Source organism: Cervus elaphus, chromosome 8 (genome assembly GCF_910594005.1).
Source record: "Cervus elaphus chromosome 8, mCerEla1.1, whole genome shotgun sequence".
Classification (NCBI taxonomy): domain Eukaryota; kingdom Metazoa; phylum Chordata; class Mammalia; order Artiodactyla; family Cervidae; genus Cervus; species Cervus elaphus.
In genome coordinates, this window is record NC_057822.1 from 47,719,999 (window position 1) to 47,740,070 (window position 20,072).

The 20,072-nt window shown below is 38.8% G+C and overlaps 1 protein-coding gene across 2 annotated transcripts in view; it reads left to right on the top strand.

The window, feature by feature from the left end:
• Nucleotides 1–3,549: 3,549 nt before the first annotated feature.
• RFTN2 (raftlin family member 2) overlaps nucleotides 3,550–20,072 on the top strand; it is a 65,703-nt gene continuing 49,180 nt past the window's right edge. Inside the window, exons 1-3 of one of the 2 annotated variants that reach the window (XM_043910489.1) lie at nucleotides 3,550–3,684; nucleotides 4,058–4,262; nucleotides 18,526–18,709. In XM_043910489.1, the coding sequence (XP_043766424.1) occupies nucleotides 4,124–4,262; nucleotides 18,526–18,709 (323 nt within the window). In that variant the 5' untranslated portion in view covers nucleotides 3,550–3,684; nucleotides 4,058–4,123. The remainder of the gene's footprint in view (nucleotides 3,685–4,057; nucleotides 4,263–18,525; nucleotides 18,710–20,072) is intronic. The other variant, XM_043910488.1, reaches the window with a different exon arrangement.

The following is a 20,072-nucleotide window of genomic DNA, read 5'->3' on the forward strand; positions in this document are numbered from 1 at the left end:
GTGCTGCAGTCCATGGGGTCACACACAGTTTAGCAACTGAACAACAACAAATTATAGAGAATGGTTTCACAAAGCTCATTCATTCATCAAGGACTAAGTGGGCCCATATTGGAACATAGACAAGAACTGATAATACATCTTCATCATATCTGGCCACATAAGAGTCTGCACTTGGGAAAACCCCCTATACAGTACAGAACTGAACACTGTCCCTGAAATCTACAGTTGGCAGCAAATATAAATCAATAGAAAAAAATGACCAATGTTAAAAAACATTTATTCCAGAAATGTATCCTACTTAATGTAATTACTCAATATAGAACAAACCTGGGGATACACAACAGACAAAAGATTATCCATGAAAACAAATATGATTGTGACAGTTGAATATCAGAGGGGGGAAAGAACTATTTTACCTTTTATATTACAATTAGCAGATACATCAAAAGTTAAACAAGCAATAAGGATGGGATGAATAGGTAGAGCACAGATTTTTAAGACAGTGAAAACAATTCTGTATGATACTGTAATGGTGGATATATGTCAATATATATTTGTCAAAAATTTGCTGTACCTATTTGTCAAAAGGTGCAACACCAGGAATGAACCCTAATGTCATCTAAGGACTCTGAATGATAATGATGTATCAATGATGTGTGATTGATTGTAACAAATGCACCATAACAGTGCCACAATGGTGCTGGGTGTTAGTGGAAGGTTGTGCATGAGTGGGGATAAGAGGATTTATAGAAACTTTCTGTACTTTCCACTCAGTTTTGCTGTGAATCTAATATTATTCCAAAGTATCAAGTTTATTTAAAAAACAAAATAACAAAACCAGAAAACAGACATTTTTTTTCAAATGGAAAAATATATTATTGAAGAAATGTACATTTTTCTTAAGTACAAGTTGGAGATGCAAGACATTGTTTAACCAAAAGTATTTGTCTAAAAATGTACAAGCATTAAAGAAATATGGAGCAAATATGTGTGATAACAAACAAAAGCTTACTGCCCAAAATACAGTTTTAAAGAAAAAAAAATCTAAAACTTCCCTGTTGGTCCAGTGACTCCAAGCTTCCAATGCAGGGGGTGCAGTTTCCATCTCTGGTCAGGGAACTAAGATCCCACATGCCATGCAGCAGAGACCAATAAAAAGAAAAAAAGTCTAACATTAATATCTTAAACAGTTTATAGCCAACTACATATTTCTGTAAGTAATGTAAATGAATTATTTACTCATTAGAATACATTTTCTTGGCTTATTTCTGATTTCCTTGTATGTGAACTGTTTCCTTTGACCATTTATGAAGTAAAATCAAAGAATTTAGGGATTAATCCAAAGTAGGGAAAAAAGTAATCTTTACAAAATTCTTCACCATAAAACTTTGAAAATAGCCAAAATGCTGTTTATTAAGCATAATATTAATATAACTAAGTCCTATGTAATTGTTAAAATAGAAGGAATGTGTGTCATATTGACATGGAAATGTGTTTTGAAATATCATTAATAGTCAAAAATTTCTTTTGTTGGACTTTTTGAGAGAAAAATGTTTAAGTGATGCAATCCTGAACTAAAGGAAGTGCATTTCCTTTTTCTAGAGATAATAGAAATTCTTTGAGAACATAATAATGCATCTTAGTCATTCATCTGTTCAATCATCCACTCTCAACTGGACTACTGCAGTACTTTCCTGAATGACTGGCCTCCCCCCATTTTGATACTATTAAGACCATCATCCTCAAATCAACCACAGTAACCTACCAAAAACACACTTATGTCACTTGCTAATTTCAAACTGCTCCTCTAGTTTTGCCATTTGATTATGTGATTTTCCTTTGTTGTCTACAGAATAAAGTCAAAATTCCCTTTGTGCAACTTAGAAAGTCCATTACACTGACTCTTGCCTCCCTTACAGTTTAGTCTTCTTTCAAATTTTATGTTATAGTAATTCTCAACTGTGTTGTATTCCTTCAAATTCATGCCATACTGTTTCATGATTCCATAGTATGGTTCATGCTTTTCCCTTTTCCTGGCACATACTCCCCACCTCTGTTTATCTATCTTATGCATATTCATCCTTCAAAACAGCTCTATTATACCCTCCAAGCTGAGTTACAGGCTCTTTCGAGGGTTTCTATAGCATCCTATGCCTGCTATCTTAGCAGCTACCAAATCAAATTGGAATTATCTCTTTATAAGTCTGTCTTCCCCATTAAGAATTCAGTTTCTTTAGGGCAGAGGCCACGTTTAGTCAGCTTGTGTACCCAGCCAGCATTTAATTTAGTGCCTGGAACATAGCAGATACTTAATAATGCAATGATTATTTAATAAATAATTTACCAAGTACAGCGATAGGGGTTAGTGAGCTTCAGATACTTTATTTGTGGCACTCTGGAGCTCACAGCGAAAGAGAACATGAAAAATGACAGGTATAGAAGTCAAATCAGTCACACTAGATCAGAATCTGCTATCTTTTTAGCCAAGTTTACCCAGAAGTTGCTTATGACCAACCATGCTCATCCTTGAGAATGAAAGACTATGGAATTTTCCTCTGTTAATAAACACTTCTGAGAAGTAAACTATTTAAAGAAGGCAGAAGGAAGAGACAAGAGGTCATAGTGATCTACAAACTAAATAATCTATCCCTTTTTGAGAGTTTTCATGTGCACTCTTCAATGTAACTGAAAAATCTTTTCGGGCTTGTGTTCTATAAAATCTGAAATTGATTAAGATTTGCTTTGTAAATAATGGGAATGGTGGCAGAATCACTTCCTTTCTATTACTATTCTCAACCCTGTTTTATAATGTAATAACACATTAACAAATTTATTTTATGCCATTTGCCAAAAATAATGTTAAGATATAAGATTATCTCTTTCAAACTTCATAACAAGCCTGTGAGGTAAGTACTATTATTAACTCCATTTAACAGGGGAGGAAATTGAAACTTGAAGAGGTCCGTAACTTGCCCAAGATCACGTCTCTAGTAGGCTTTAGAAGCCGTATTTGAACTCAGGTGGTCTGATTCCAGGGCTCACAGTATGTCATACTCATCAGAATGATATGTAAATGGTAAAATACAGTAACACTCATTACATTGTTCCTTATGAATTGTTCTTGACTTCAGGTAAATAGCAACTTGTAAGGCTGAATGAATCAAGTTGTCAGTTGTTTTTTAATTGAGGATACTCGGATACTCTGGACCTATGGAAGTGTTAGTTGCTATCATAAGTCTTCTAACAGTAGAATATTTTAAACTTAATAGATGTTAGTGAGGCTAATAATCCACATTAATGTCTCTTCTTTGCAGTTAAATCTTTTTATTATGTTTAATATAAACATTTTATATGTGGCAGTTTAGTATATGATTTTTCCGACAAAAAAAAATAAAAAACCTTCATGTGAAAAGAAATCCTCAAAAGTGCTATCTAAAGACTAAGAATGGAATTTTAACTTTAACTTTTTCCTTCTAGACTCCAGAAATAGTTTCCTGACTTCCTTTCTGGAAATGATTTTTGTTTCCAACCACGTTGAGAATCCATTTTTTTCATTCTCTCTCTCTCTCTCCTTTGCTTTCTTGGTAGTAGCAGGGAGGAAGGAGGGGGTGGGCACAGGAAAGAGGGAAAAGAGAAAACAGAAAAAGAATTGCATGCCACTATGTCTGAATATAGCCTCTACTTGTAAGTATTTCCATCTGATTTGCACTTTTGCCTTCTTATTTCCGTTTCTGGACACCTTCTTTATCATCCAGCCAACTGGAATAGACAAAGCACTGTTGGTGCTCTGAGCGACAGAACTCTGGTAGGGGGCTGGCTGTAAATTGACGTGGCATGGAAATTCTCCGCTAAGTTGTAGCAGCTTGCATGTTTCTACTAAGATCAAGCCCAGCCTCCCAGAGCTGAAGCTTAATCATCATGGGTTCAGCGACTTTACAGAAAAATGGATAGAAAAAATCTTCAGCTCCTTTCTTTGGACTCAGATGTTTTCTTTTTGAGTATCTATGTTTTAGCGGAAAAAATCCAAGCAGTTAAGTCTGTAACTTTCTTTTTGCAGCTTAAACAACAGAGTTTGCTGGTCTCCCTCCCCTATCCTGCAATTTAATTCCTTACAGATTTTGCCATGGGGTGCGGACTTAGAAAGCTAGAAGACCCTGATGATAGCAGCCCTGGAAAAATATTTTCTACCCTGAAGAGACCGCAAGTGGAAACAAAGACAGAATTTGCTTACGAATATGTATTGCTGGACTTTACATTACAAGGTATTTTTGCTTCTATTTTATTTGTTATATGAAAGATTTCAAAGATAAAGGACTACTAGTTTTTTTAAGGGTTGGTTTGTGGCTTTTTAAATGGTGCTTCACAATTAGATTGTTCAATCAATCTAACAATAATGCTTTGTTTCTTAATTACATTCTGAAAGGTTTCAGTTCTGTTTGCTTTGTTTTTTGTAAATTTGGCTCATATGTACTTTATAAAATCAGAAAAACTGCTTGGAAACAGTTCTTTCACTTTTAAATCAAATGCTTATTTGTAGAAGAATACATGAAAAATGCTTGCTTTCTCGGCCAAGTAGCTATAGCCTTAATGACAGTTTATGTTTTGAAAAAGATCTGAAAGGCACAAGAAGGTGGCATGTAGGAAATGTTACTTGCATCATGTGGAAGAATATTTGCTAAGACAATTCTGAGGCTTCCAACTGTGTTAAGTGTTGTGATTGTGCTAGTCATTTGATATTTTTGACCAAACTAAACCTGAAGTTTGAAAATACAGTAAAAAAGAAAAAACTATCGTCTTCTGTAAGACACTTCCTTTGGTTGATACCCGGTCCCTAACAGAAACTCCCTGTTCCAGAAAGTTGGGAACACAAATAAACAAGCCCAGATGGCAGCCTTGTGCAGGGAACAGAGGCGGCTCGACTTCACAAATACTTTACCTCACTTCTTTTGGAAACTTTACTGTACAATCACATTGATAAAACTGAGTTTTTAAAAAGCAGAAGTATATCTTTAATTATAGGGTACTAAAAATGAAGTTGAGTGTCTTGCTTGCTGCTAGAATTTCCAGATATCAGTATTAAGTTCTTATTGGCAAGTTTTACTTTTAAATTCTAATAAGCTGCACATTTTATCAGTTAATTGAAGATTTATACTAAGTATATTATCAGGTTGGATATTAATTTCTTTTAAAAACAAATTCTCCATTTTGGGGTTTGTTCTGTGAACAGTGCATCTTTGTGCAAGTAGCAAGCGCAACCCATTTTTCTTTGTCAAAAACTGAGCTAGCCAGCAAACTCCCTTCTAGAGGCATATGCAAAGTCTCTACGTATATTTTTAATGTATTTACATTTCCATTTTTACCTAAGGCTAAGGCTACCAAAAGGAAAACTGTCAATATTCTTAATTTTCTTTTTAATGATGAAAGTTAAAAGTAGATAAAGATAATGGTGATAAACAGAGAAGTAACTACTCAAATGAATTTTTCTATACTTTTTCAAAAACCATCATTTGGGAAAATATTTGTGATGTGGTGCTATATTTTCTCCATTGATTGTCCTTGTCGATTAATTTTTAGGACTGATTTTTATAAATTCAAGGACACAAACACATATTTTCCTTAGCCTCAAAACCTTATCTATTCATAAAGATTAGGCCAGAGCCATTCTGATCTGTGCTTTAAGATTTGCTGCACAAAACCCCAAAGGTCTTAAAGTAACTTGAATTTTTTTTTCCGATTTATTTCTTCCCAACAGTGTTAGCAATGTCAAACAAATTTGTTTAAATGCAACCATCCTTGAATCAGAAAGATCTACAGTTTTCTTCAGAAGTCATTTTGGTTTTGTTATTATTAGAAGCCCTTTTCTCTGTGAAAGGAGTAAAATTTCCACCTTTCACTCTGCGTGTTTGGATGAGATGATAGAGTATTACAATGTAAAGTGGAGATACGGGCATGGTTTGCAGATGCTAACTCAGACAGCAAGCCTGCATTTTAAAGTTGCACCTGGCCCCTGTCTGGTGCGGGCGCCCAGTCTCCTGGTGTTCCCTTCCTCTCCCATTCTGCCACATGTTTTCCATGTTGTTTTGTTTGTCTCTGCCTTTGCCTCAGAAGCCAAAACTCAGTATCAGCCAAGCTCCACGAATCGCCTTGTTCTCTTCTGCTGTGTCTCACCCCCACCTATCCCTCTAGTGTACAGAGAAATGAGTCACGTGGGGGTTGAAGCCTGCCAGCCTTCTAGGTTTAGCCCCAGCCGTTCTGACCTGGAGGCGCTGTCAGGACTACTGAATAGTGGCATCTTCTACCCCTCAGAGGCCATGTGCAGTGAGCAACCTTCCAGGAGACAAAATGGTCTGGTGGCGACAGCTGTGTGTGCTCACGAAGAGCCTGTCTCTTACGCTGTTCTCCTCTGTTTTTCCCAACAAAGAACATGGGATAGGGCGTTAGTCCCAGTGGGGCAGGAGACCCTTTGAAATTTCCAGTGCCCTGTGTTATAGTGGCTATAATTATCTTAAACAGTTTATTTTCCATTTAGTTCCATTCCCTGTGTGTGTGTGTGTGTGTGCCTTTCCCACAATATTTTTGTGTGTGGTGGGGACTTTGAGCCATTATTTATGTATCTCTGGTGGTGGTGGTGGTAGTTTAGTCACTAAGTTGTGTCCGACTCTTGCAACCCCATAGCCTGCCAGGCTCCTCTGTCCATAGGATTCTCCAGGCAAGAATACTGGAGTGGGTTGCCATTTCCTCTGGGAGAAACAATAGTCTAATCATTAAGCACACAAGGGTCTGGAGTTAAGTTCCTGGCTTCTAATCTAGGCTCTTTCACTCACTAACTTAGCAAGTTTATGAACTTTGCTGTATCTCAGCTTCCTCATCTATAAAACGGGGATTCTAATGGTGCTTACATAGTAGAATTGTTTTAAGGATTAAAGGAGATTATACAAAATAATTTCTTTGAAAAAGTACTTGGCACTTAGTAAGCAGGGCTTCCCAGGTGGCTCAGTGGTAAAGAATCTGCCTGCAATGCAGGAGACACAAGTTCGACCCCTGGGTAAGGAAGATCTCCTGGATGAGGAAATGGCAACCCACTCCAGTATTCTTGCCAGGATAATCCCGTGGACAGAGGAGCTGACAGGTTACAGTCCGTAGAGTCACAGAGTCAGACATGACTGAGGGACTGAGCACCCATGCACACAAGCACCTAATAAGAGTTAAGTATTACCCCTCCTCACTCTATGCCAGGTCTACTAATTGCACTCCTGAAACTTCAGCACAGCCTTTGTGATAAATTTTCTGGATTATTGTATAGTAATCTGTACATGTGTCAGATTACTATACAATATGAGAGTGTGTGTCAGAATTTCTGACACACATTACAGAATTTATTAGTGAAAAGTTAAATGAACTCTGCAAATGATCCAGAAGGGTTGGTTTGCCTTCTTGTGCAATCCCAGAAAATAATCTGAATAACCATGGCCTTAAAGATTTTTAGAGCATGTAGAGCTTTATGATTAAAAAGAAATTTCTGTAATATTAGAAACCCAGAAGAAGGACAGATGGTAACTTCCTTATTTGACTTTCTAATAGAATTATGTAAAAACGCATTGAGAAAAATTTTGCTGGACCCTGGCTAGCTTTCTTATGGGAACAAGAAACCCTCATTGTCTTTTGTTATCATTGTTACAATAATAAATATATTGATGTATGGGCTCCATAGAAGATGCTGATAAGTAATGAAAATACAAAAAGAAATAACACATAGTTTTTGCCTTCTGGTATTTTAAATTCTAATTGGTCAGACAACAAGATCATGAACTCCTCAAGGTCAGGAAGTATGCCGTGTCTACCTTTGCATTGCTGTGTTTGGCACACTGTTTGGCACAAGACTGATGGCCAATAAGTGGTGTTGAAATAATGGGCTTCCCAGGAGGTGCTAGGGGTAAAGAACCTGCCTGCCAATGCAGGAGACATAAGAAATGCGGCCTCAATCCCTGTATTGGAAAGATCCCTGAATCAGAAAGATCCCCAGATCAGGAAGATCCCCTGGAGGAGGGTATGGCAACCCACTCCAGTATTTTTATCTGGAGAATCCCATGGCCAGAGGAGCCTGGCGAGTTACAGTCTATAGGGTTGCAAGGAGTCGGACAAAACTGACAATATGGACCTGCAATGAGGAGAGGATGCAAGGGTCATCTGTAAATTACCAAAGAGGAACTTAGCCTGTGGCTGGCTAGACAGGAAGGGACAGAAAGAATGAGAAATCCAGGATGACTTCGCGGTTCTGAGCTTGAGTAACTGTGGGAATAACCATGCCTCCCACAGTAGGAGGGGCATCCCACAAAGAGTCAGTAGGTGAAACAGCAATTCCATTCCAGGCATGTTGCCTGTGAGGTGGCAGTGGAGCATCCTGGCAGAGAGACTTATAGGTACTCGGCTGGAGATGATGACTTCCAGGAGGACTTGAAGTAGATAAAGTCTTGAAGAGGAGAATATGGGCAGAGCATAAGTGTCTTGGGCTGAGTCATCAGGCATATTTAATGGTACTGAGGACTATTCAACAAAAATGACAGAGTCTACAAGTCATTCCCTCATAGCTTAGTCGGTAAAGAATCTGCCTACAATGCAGAACGCCTGGGCTCAATTCCTGGGTCGGGAAGATCCCCTGGAGAAGGAAATGGCAACCCACAACAGTATTCTTGCTTGGAGAATCCCATGGAACAGAGGAACCTGGAAGGCTATGGTCCATGGGGTTGCAAAGAGTTGGACACAACTTAGCGACTAAACCACCTCTAACAAAAATGACAGAGTCTGAAGACAACTGCAACTTACATAGCTCCAGAGAAAACAAGGAAAGGAAGGGTTTCAAAAAGCAAGAAATGATCAGTAATTTTAAATACTAGAGAACTTTCAAGAAGAATGAAAATGCAGCACTGAAGAGAATGCATCTAAAAATCAACAAGAGATGAATAAAGTATCAGAAATGAGGGAAGGAAGGAAAGAAGGAAGGTCAGTCCAGCTAAATTTTCTATATCTGTTTGACTCATAAGTTCTTGAATATTTTCTCAAGCTGTCAAAAGATTTTCAAATGTAAAATGCTACATAAAAAGAAATTTATAGAAAAAATTGCTAAATTTACTCAAGCATCAACATAATCCTTGACATGGTGCCTAGTGCATACTCCTACCAGGTGAAAAAACTGCATACAGACTTTTCTTCTGTTTAAATTAGTGGGATATTTTGGTCTAAAAATGTAGTAAAACCTCACAATTTCAGACTGTTATGGAAGAGAAAGATCCCATTCTGACCTGGGGGAGTAGGGAATCTCTGATAATAGCATACAGTTAACCCAGTTGGTGGCTCAGATGGTAAGGTGTCTGCCTACTATTCGGGAGACCTGGGTCCAATCTCTGGGTCAGGAAGATCCCCTGGATAAGGAAATGGCAACCCACTCCAGTTCTCTTGCCTGGAAAATCCCATGGACGGAGGAGCCTGGTAGGCTACAGTCCATGGGGTCGCAAAGAGCTGGACACCACTGAACAACTTCACTTCCACTTTTCAACCCACTTGAATAAATATTGATGTTGGGAGAAAATACATTCCTATTGGCAATCTACATTATATTGGGTTTTTTTCTTATATCTGGGTGGACATTTATTTATTCTCTGAACTAACATTCAGCACCTACTGAGCTCAGAATGAGGATACAGAGATAAGTAAAGCCTAGTCCTTGACTTGTAAGAACCTGCATCCTAGCGAGCATCCTGCTGAGGGGCATTCATTTACGGTGCAGACACTCTATGCCGTGATACAGGCTTTGCTAGAAATCTGAGGGTTGTAGAGATGGAAAGAAGAGCACCTCCACTTGATAGGTAGATCCAGAAAGACTCCTTAAAAGACATTCCACCTTGGGCTTCCTTCAAGTGGTAAAGAATCCACCTACCAATACAGGAGACACAGGTTCAATCCCTGGTCTGGGAGGATCACACATGCCCATCGTGGCAACTAAGCTCATGTGCCACATATACTGGGTTGGTGCTTTAAAACAGGGGAGCCACCACTGCTAAGCCCGCGTGCCACAACTACTGAAGCCCGGGCCCCACGGTCAGTGCTCCACCACAACAGACGCCACCGCAATGAGAGGCCCACATATCGCAATGAATAGGAGCCCCCACTCACCACAAGAGGAAGAAGCACGCACAACGCAACAAAGGCCCAGGACAGTCAAAAATAAATAAATAAATAAATTTTTTCTCAAGGAAAGAAAGCTTGCTTAGTTGCTAAAAAATTTTTTAAGTGCCACCTCCTATAATCTAAAGAATGAGTAGAACTTGGACAAAAATTTGGATCCATAATACATAAAATGAAACTGAAAATCAAGAAAGGAAAAACAACTGAATAGAAAAATGGACAAGGAATTTGGACAGGTAGATGACGAAACAGGAAATCCAAATTGCCAACAGACATATGAAACTGTGCTCAGCTTCATTAGTGATCAGGAAAAATGCATGTTAAAACCACAGTGAGAAACACTACAAACTATCCAAAAAACAGCTAAAATGTTGAGAAAGTGAAAGTCGTGTCCAACTCTTTGCGACCCCATGGACTGTAGCCTGCCAGGCTCCTCTGTCCATGGAATTCTCCAGGCCAGACTTTTGGGGTGGGTAGCCATTCCCTTCTCCAGGGGTTCTTCCCACCCAGGGATCAAACCCAGGTCTCCTGCATTACAGGTGGATTCCTTACCAGGGAAGCCCCTAAAATGTCAAAAGACTGCTGATACCAGGTGTTTGTAAACTGGTACAATCACTTTGAAAAAAAAATGCTTTGTCATTATTGCTTTAGTACAGATCCATATCCCAGTGGAAGTGTAGCTACGCATTCACCTGCAGCACAAACAAAAATACTGATAGAAGGACTACTTATAATAACCCCAAAAGTGTAAACAACCCAAGAATCTACAAAGAAGAGATTGAGAAAGTAAATTATGGTATATCATACGATGCAGGGCTTCCCAGGTGGTGCTAGTGGTAAAGAACCGGCCTGCGCATTGAAGAGACACAAGAGATGCAGGTTCCATCCCTGGGTCAGGAAGATCCTCTGGGGTGGGAGATGGTAACCCACTCCAGTTCTTGCCCGGAAAATTCCATGGATAGGGGAGCCTGGAGGGCTACAGTCTATGGGGCTGCAAAGAGTCAAGCACTACTGAGCGACCGAGCACTTGTACCTGTATACCATGCAACCCTATACTACAGAAGTAAGACTCAGTTCAGTCCAGTTCACTTGCTCTGTTGTGTCCAACTCTTTGCGACCCCATGAACTGCAGTGTGCCAGCTTTTTCTGAAAAGAGCCAGATAGCAAAGATTTTAGGCTTTGTGAGCCATGTGATCTCTGTCCTGACTACTCAGCTCAGCCAATGTAGAGCCAACATACCATATGTGACAAAACAGGCCATAGGCAGTACTTTGTGGTCCTCTACTATAATGCAGGAGAGGCAATGGCACCCCACTCCAGTACTCTTGCCTGGAAAATCCCATGGACGGAGGAGCCTAGTAGGCTGCAGTCCATGGGGTCACTAAGAGTTGGACATGACTGAGAAACTTCACTTTCATTTTTCACTTTCATGCATGGGTGAAGGAAATGGCAACCCACTCCAGTGTTCTTGCCTGGAGAATCCCAGGGATGGGGGAGCCTGGTGGGCTGCTGTCTATGGGGTCGCACAGAGTCAGACACGACTGAAGCGACTTAGCAGCAGCAGCAGCACTATAATGCAATCAGAAAAACAAATCATAACTACACAAGCTGTACCAGATAAATCTCACAAGCTTAATGTTCAGTGAAAGAAAACAAACCCAAAAGCACGTATTGTATGGTTCCATTTACATAAAGCTCCAAAAATTGGGAAATCTGAACTATAGTGTTTATTTACATTCTTGCATGCATGCACGCTAAGTCGCTTCAGTGGTGTCTTACTCTTTGCAGCCCTGTGGACCATAGCCCACCAGGCTCCTCTGTCCATGAAATTCTCCAGGCAAGAATACTGGAGTGGGTTGCCGTGCCCTTCTCCAGGGGACGGAGAAGGGTCCTTCTTCCCACCCAGGGATCAAATCCACGTTTCTTATGTCTTCTGCATTGGCAGGCAGGTTCTTTACCATGAGCGCCGCCATTCTCGCATAGTCAACTAAGAAGAAGAGCAAGGAATTGAGGACCATAAAAGTCAAAGTAAAAGAAAAAATCAAGTTAGCACAGAGTGGGAGAGAGGGATTGTGATTGGAAAGGGCGGAATGGTAGGCTTCTGGAGTGCCTGTCATTTTCTGATTTTTGAATGGATGGCGTTACCAAATGTTGGCACTTTTAAGCATGTTTTATGCTTTTTGTATGTTACGTTTCTACCCCTACACAAGATTTTTTTAAAGGTTAAAAAAAAAAAGCTAAGTAGGAAGTGGGAGTAAGGCAAACAAGGTTGAAAGACAAAATGAACAGACTCAGAAACAGAGAATATTTCATGGTTTGGGAACTGCAAACAGAATAGGTGGAGTGTATCACATGAGGGAGGCAGCAGTGGAACACAGACTGCGAGAATTTTAAGTGGTCATGATGTGATCTTTTGCACAGCTGCCTATAATAATGAACTATGCAGTTCCTCGAGTTGGGCTGTATTTCAAAACTACAACTGTATTACTTCAATTAAATATATTAATGAGTGACTACAAAGATGGCAACTTTTACTGAAAACAAAAAGCTATGTAATTTGGATGTTCCTTATATAGTAGTTTATATTTCTAAGTAACAAAACATTTTGACAAGTAGCGTAAACCAGATACTCTTTTTAATATCCATACATTAAATTGCTTAACAATTTATAGAAATCAAAAGCTTTAGTGCAGCTCATGTCTGAATTTTCACAAATTATGAATTAACAAAATTGCAAATGAAGTTTTACTTTCCTGTAGGTGCTAAAAGGGCTTCCCAGGTGGCGCTAGTGGTAAAGAATCTGCCTACCAATGCAGGAGACGTAAGAGACACAGGTTTGATCCCTGGATCGGGAAGAATATCTGGAGGGTATGGCAACCCACTCCAATATTCTTGCCTGAAGAATTCCATGGAGTCACTCTGTCTGGTTCAGTCACAGCCTTTGTTGTTGTTGTTGTTCGGCTGCTCAGTCGGACTCTTTGCGACCCCATGGACTGCAGCACACCAGGCTTCCCTGCCCTTCACTATTTCCTGGAGTTTGCTTGAACCCATGTCCATTGAGTCAATGATGTCATCCAACCATCTCATCCTCTGTCACCCCTTCTCCTGCCTTCAATCTTTCCCACTTGCAGGGGCACAGCCTTACCACTCACTAACAATCTGGGCAAGTTATCAAACCTCTCTCTTCCTGAGTTTCTTCATCTGAGAATAATGACAATATCTACCTTATGGCGTTTTTGTAAGGACTTGTTAAGACTAGGCATGTAAAGCACTTCACATAGTGCCTGGCACAAAATACCTTGGTATATGTTACTTGTTATTTTTTACTATAACTGCTAAATATAATATGGAGTTTGACAGTCTGTTTCCTTTTGAAAATATGGTAAAATTACTTGCCAGTGTTTACACATCATATTTTTATCTGAGGAAACAATGTTTCATAAATATATCAAAAATACATACCAATCTTCACAAAAAAACACATTTATATGTCTTGGACTTTTTTCATAGAGTTACATCATCAGAGCGAAGATTTTGGTATTGAACAAGTTCTTAGCTTTATACTAAAAGAATGTGACTTTTTTGTATTTTTAAAATTTGATCTTTATCTCTGAAGTTTTTAAGCAAAGGACCATAAAAAAGTATACTGTACTGATATTTTATTTCAGAAACTATGAGGAAAAATGACAGAACGTTACTTAACCTTCTATATGTTTACATTTTAATCAGAAAAAAATCCACATTGTATGTGGATAGTTTTCAAAGCAACTACAAAATACTTTCCTTCACAATGGCCTTGTAAGGTAAATTAAAGCTTTTACAAATCATGTAGCATTGATTGAATAGCAACCAACCCCACCCATTAATGCTGTCAACACCACCATTTGTTCCTTCTCCCGAGGAACTGAGAAGGAGCTCTTGGTGGTTGGGGAGCTAAGAGCAAGATGGCTCGCAGCTGCTGCTGACTGCCTGTGCTGTTCCGTTCTAGCCAAAACAACCGCACCTCCCCCCTAATTTCCTGTGTTTTAAAGTAATAGAGTCTCTGATATTACCGCCCCAGTGTAAGGAGATCAAATCAAAGGCTTGACTATCACAGAGACGTAATTATCCACTCTAGTGAACGCTGATGAAAATACCTCACTCTGTGGGCGCAGCTCGCCCTTCCTCACATCTCTAAGCTGAATTAGGTTGCCAGTCTCTTTTCAGCACAGTTTAAAGCATTATTAATAATAGAGGGGATTACATGAAGGGATATTCTCAACAAAACTTCCAGATTTATTTCTCTTTTCCTTGCTCCTGGGTTTACTTTTCTTGAATGACACTGGCATGTTTAAGGTAAGTCACAATGTCAGATAAGAAAGACAATCTGCCAACAGAGTGAATCCAGCCCTCTTCTCACCACCATCCTCCTGTCTCCACTAAGAAGATTCAGTGACACTGGGCCCACATGCCGCATGGCAACTACTGGACCAGGGCTGCTGCACCCTCAGATAAGGTGTTAAGTCTCCCCAGGTCCCTTCTCCAACACAGCCCCTTTCTTTGTTTTATCAAGCTGATACCTTTGGACATTTGAGTCTGGGACTCCATGGAGTAGATTGGTGTGAGTTAGGGACCCTGGTCTGGATAGTGAGCTGGGGACACCTAATCTACAGGGTGAGTTAGGGATTTGAGGTCTAGAGTATGAGTTAAAGGCCTCTGATCTAGAATTCTACAGATAGGGAGCCAGGCTGGGCTTTTGAACTAAATCCAGATCGCTACAATAAACTTCTTCCTGGAGATTTTTTTTAAACCAACAATGACTTGTCTCTGAGGACAGCTTCCATTCAAAACCATCTTTTCTGAGCTGGGCCACCAACAGAGAGACACATCTCTGATGTCTGTGTGTTTATTTTGTACCAGGCCCTGGGCTCATGTTTTATAGTTACTATCAAAGCAACTCTATGAAGTTAATTTGTCCCCATCTCAGAGAGGCAAAGTAACTGATTCCAGATCTAGTACATGGCATAATTTGAGCCCAGGTGATTTGCTTCCCGATCCTAACGCTAACAGTGAGAACAGTGTGCTGCCCCTCTTTCTGCGGGAGAGGACTTTATGTAACAAAGCAGCCAACGGTTGTATAGCACATGCTAGCTACATGCCAGATACTTTCTAGGAACAAATATAAATTTATAAATATAAATTTATTCAATCCTAACAACCCTATAGAGACTACTATTATTCTCACCTCGCAGATGAGGAAACTGAGGCACATGGTTGCAAAGTACCTTGCCAACCCTCAGCAGTCAAAGTGCAGAGTCCTAACCACTGGACCACCAGGGAATTCCCCATAGAATCTGTTTTTTAAACTGTTGCTCCATGAGCACCCTGGAGCTCTGTTCATTGAATATGTTAATGTTACAACCAATTTTTCATACAGCTGGTCCTTTAATAAGCATATTTTAAGCATTTACGGTAATTGCCATGTCTATGCTGAGTGGGATTTATCAAAAGACACACAGACCTCCAATTAGAAGAACATGCACATTTGAGACAGTTGAATAATTAATGTAAAGCACTGGGCCCAAAGTGATATGATGTTTATAAAAACTTATGCTAAGATATGCTTATAAGTATTGATGTACAACTTTCCTTTACCCCGTTTGTGGCTTTCTTGGACTTCTCAGTTTGTAATTCCTCCCAAAACTTCTCTCTCTGTGTTTGTGTTTTGTGCATTAACATTTTTTTGCACTGAACTCAAGACAATAACCTTACTTCACTGAGAGTGCAAGAGGATGTAGATTAGACCAGAAAAGCTGGATTTGTTCCATTGTCACAAAACTTCTCTGACATCACCAGAGAACAGGGTGTTCCTCAGAAATACATTCTCCCATGAATGGAAATCTCTTTGAGCAGCAAAGAGATGTCATTCTGTTATAGCCACCATCTCCGTGATTGCATTTAATGTGCTGCAAAGTCTGCCTTTGAAACAGTCTTCTGAAACAACAGAACGGGGGGAATGACTTCATTGTCATTATCAAGTGGGCCAATGAAGTGCAGAAATTCTTCTAAGTGACCTCAGACTGTAAAGTTTTTATAGTTCTTTAATCTAGTTTTATAATTCATTTTATTCCCTCTGATGTCCTCTGCCCCCTTGCAGGCTGTCACTCTTTCCTTGCTACTTTTATCCAAGTAGGGGCTCCAAGCCTCTACCAAAAGACTTAGCACTAAACGTAAGATGCCTTTAAGTTGTACACACACAGAATTAACTAGCATTGAATCTCATAACCAGAAAGCTGTGTGTGCTCTTTTCAGTTCTTTTTAAGCCGTCTAATCAGTTCAGAGTTAGATGGCTAATTCTCCCTTTTGACAAAGATAGAGGAGGGCTGTGTGACTCAGCCTTTGGCAAATAAGTCTCCTGCTAGAATCTGATAAGTGTTTTCTTTTTGTTGCGTTTATTGGTATGTAACTTTCTACTCATGGTAAGTGATTCTGGTTTTATGCCCGTAAGGAATTCTCAGTGGAACAGCAGAGCCAGATATATAAACAAGTAACTATAATATAGTTTGGTAAGGGAACTAGTACGATGCACAGCACAGAGGAAGGAGTGATTAACTCAGCTTGGGGACCAGGAAAGGAAGCAAAGGTCTGTAGGCATGAAATAGTGTGCCTGGCTCAGGAACACCAGTAACTCAGTCCTGCCAAAGCAAGACATACACGAAAAAGAACAACACGACTGAAGGCTGAGTTAGTAGATAGAGGCAGACTCTGAAGATTCTTCTGTATTATGCTGAGTATTTCCATTTTCTACAATAAGCAGTGAGATCCATTAAAAGACTGAAATTTTCTTTATAGCTGTATAGGATTAGTATAGACGTCTAAAAATAAGTGTAGGCTACGTTTCATTCCTTAGTCTTAACAGTTTATTCTCTTTTAGAGTTTCTTAGTTCCTTTGTTTGGAAATCAGGGCTGGTAGTTAAATACTAAAAAAGTAAAACCAAATGAATCACAGAGTGATTGCCACACAAGCAGGCAGGGTCATTTTGCAATGAAATCCAGCTGTTTCTTCCAAGCCCAGGATCACTCTCTTTGTTTTTATTCCTATTCATAATGATGAAAATATATTGTATATAGATTAGTTTAAATCCAAAAAAGGATGAAAATTTGAGTAAATGGATTCATCATGGTTTATATAACTTTTCTTGGAGTGCTTTATTTTCATTTGAAAAGTTGCATGAACCCACATGAACCCAAGTGGTGTGTTTCTGTTCCATCACGTGGATTTGAATGTGAGAGGCGGTGGGGATTTCCTCTGACCCTTCTTCCTTGTCTGCTGCCTAACCTGCTTCCTCTGTCTGGGCAGTGGGCAGCAGCCCTTTGCTGGACGCACTGACCACACTGACAGAGGCCAGCAGCCAGCGCTGCCCATACCTGGGGTTAATCTCATGTTTTGTTGCTCAAGAGATAACCAAATTACAGCTCTATTTATAGCTATTAATTCTTGGTGGTTTCCCACAAAGTGAGAAATAATGTTACAGAAAAAGAGGTTGTTTTTAAAATTAATACTGCTAGAATATTCATTTCCCATATAACACACCCTTTTCCTTTTACTGAAAACTATACAGATTGTACTATTCTATAGTTTCTACAGATTTGTCCTGCTTCAAAGGGATGGTTCAACTGCATACCAAATTTTGCATTTAAATTTCCTTTATATTTAGAATTTCTGCTTATTAAAAAGAAATTCTGGGTACCTTTTTCAATTTCTTTACTCAAATATTTATGTAAGTGCCATAAGAAATCATATTTTTAGTTTCCCAGAGAAACTTAAAACATGATGTTTTTGAAGTGTAATTGGAAATAAGAAAGTATTGCTTAACAAATATCATTTCTCCCATTTTTAATCTTTAGATTTGCATGAATATCACTCTTAAGAAATTTTACATCTCATCTTTCCAAAATCATAAAAACAGTTGGCTTCTAAACCTAATACTCTTTCTCTTATATATGTCTTCTGTATCTATTAATGAAAATATAGTCACTCAAGTGAAATCCTAAAATATAAAATTGCCTTAATTGAAATTGAAACATACATATATATATATATATATATATATACACACAAGGTATTGTATTTCCACTTTAAGACATATTGATAATACTATATATCTGCCAACTTTTAAGATTACTTTTGCTTTTTTTCTGGAATTAATTTAGAAAATATGTAATCCCTGTTAGTGTAACTTTATTTGAGATTAAGTCATATGAATGAGTGTGTTTTCTATTCATTAGTATTATCACACATAGAATTAATGTATAGTTCAACTTTATGAATGTGCAAATGTCTCTTTGCATTTGATATTTCAGCCTCACCAAACCCAGAAGTCATCAAGATCAATTCCATTCTGGATATAGTAACAAAAGTGGAAGACTACTATCTTAAAGGGTATATTGTTGGAGCTATTCATCCTGTTATACAGCCTGTGGGGCGGCAAAAGCACTTGCCTGCAAGTTACCTGTACAGGGTGGTGCTGTCGCGCTTGAAATTAAGGTAAGGCTGGTGCTTGAGGAAACTGTCACGCTGAGAAGCTGTTAAGAGAGAAAGTTTTCTTTGGCTAAAAGAAAAGAAAGTTTGAACACAGTGATGGAGAATAAAGGATAATTAGGGGTTTTGGCTTAAAGGCACATTTTCCAACAGTTGAACTTGGATTGGGAGAAGAAAACGTCCATCTCCTTCCTTAAAACTTCTCAGGATTGAGCCCCTTGCAGACAAACAGGTCCTTGGTAAGGATGTCAGTGAACAGAAGAAAAGGAAAATAGACTCAAGAAGAGCAGGAACACTCCTGTAGCAACTTCACCAGATGAGGGAGTAACAGTTAGCTCCCTCCAATCGCTGGGCTGAAAGAGCTGACTGAACAAATCCCCTTTCACTGAGCATTTTTTCTGAAGTGTCTGATGTAGTTTTACTAACAGTGGCCACAGAAACTAACTTCCAAAACTTCTACAGCAAAAAGGCCTACATGCTAAGTTCTCATAAACTGGATAGATCTCTTACCAGCTTTTTCCAAAAAATAGGAGGTAAAAGTCATCCTTTTTAGATTTTTTTTTTAGCTTTTTAAATTATAATAGCTGCTTTTCCAGACAATACCACAAATGTTTTTCCTAACCTAGCTTGTACATTTGATAGTATTCAAAATACTGTTGTTCCTTACAGATGGAAAAGTAAAAGTAACCAAACCAATGTCTTTGATACACACATTAAATATTTGTTACACAACTCTTCAACTGTATCAAAATCATCTCAAAGAGGAGGGTAGAATTGTGTTTTCTCTTTACAGTGATGGACTAATAATCACTTTAACTGTGAAAGGACTAAGCAGAGAAGGGAAAATGAAATAAGAGGGAAAGAGAGAAAACAGAAAGATTGGGGGAAAAGAAAAGGCTTTAAAAAAAATTCCCAATGTGCTTTTAGGAACCCTGTCTGCTACTGAATAACTAACTGCCCACTTGGACATTATGAGAGGACATGTACACAACCAGCTTTCTCCATGACAGGGCGCCACATCAGGTCTTTACTAGTTCAAGCATTACTAGGTAAATAGGCCACTTACCACACAGTAGCAACACTTTATGTCCCAACTACAAATCTTACAAACCATGGATAAGTTGTTTTTCTCTTTTTGCATTACTTCAAATAGATTTAGCAGTGCCCTGCCATGGCTAAGAATATTCAAGGGGAGAAGGTGAGAAAAGAAGAAAAAGATAGGACAATATTTATCTGCACTTAAAAAGGATCGCTTTTGCACAATAATGAGGTATAGCTGTGATCTAAAATCATTTCTCATAACTTATCAAAACAACGGACATGTAGTTTTTCTTTCATGTTAAATTAGAAATTAAATTCTTAGAGATTT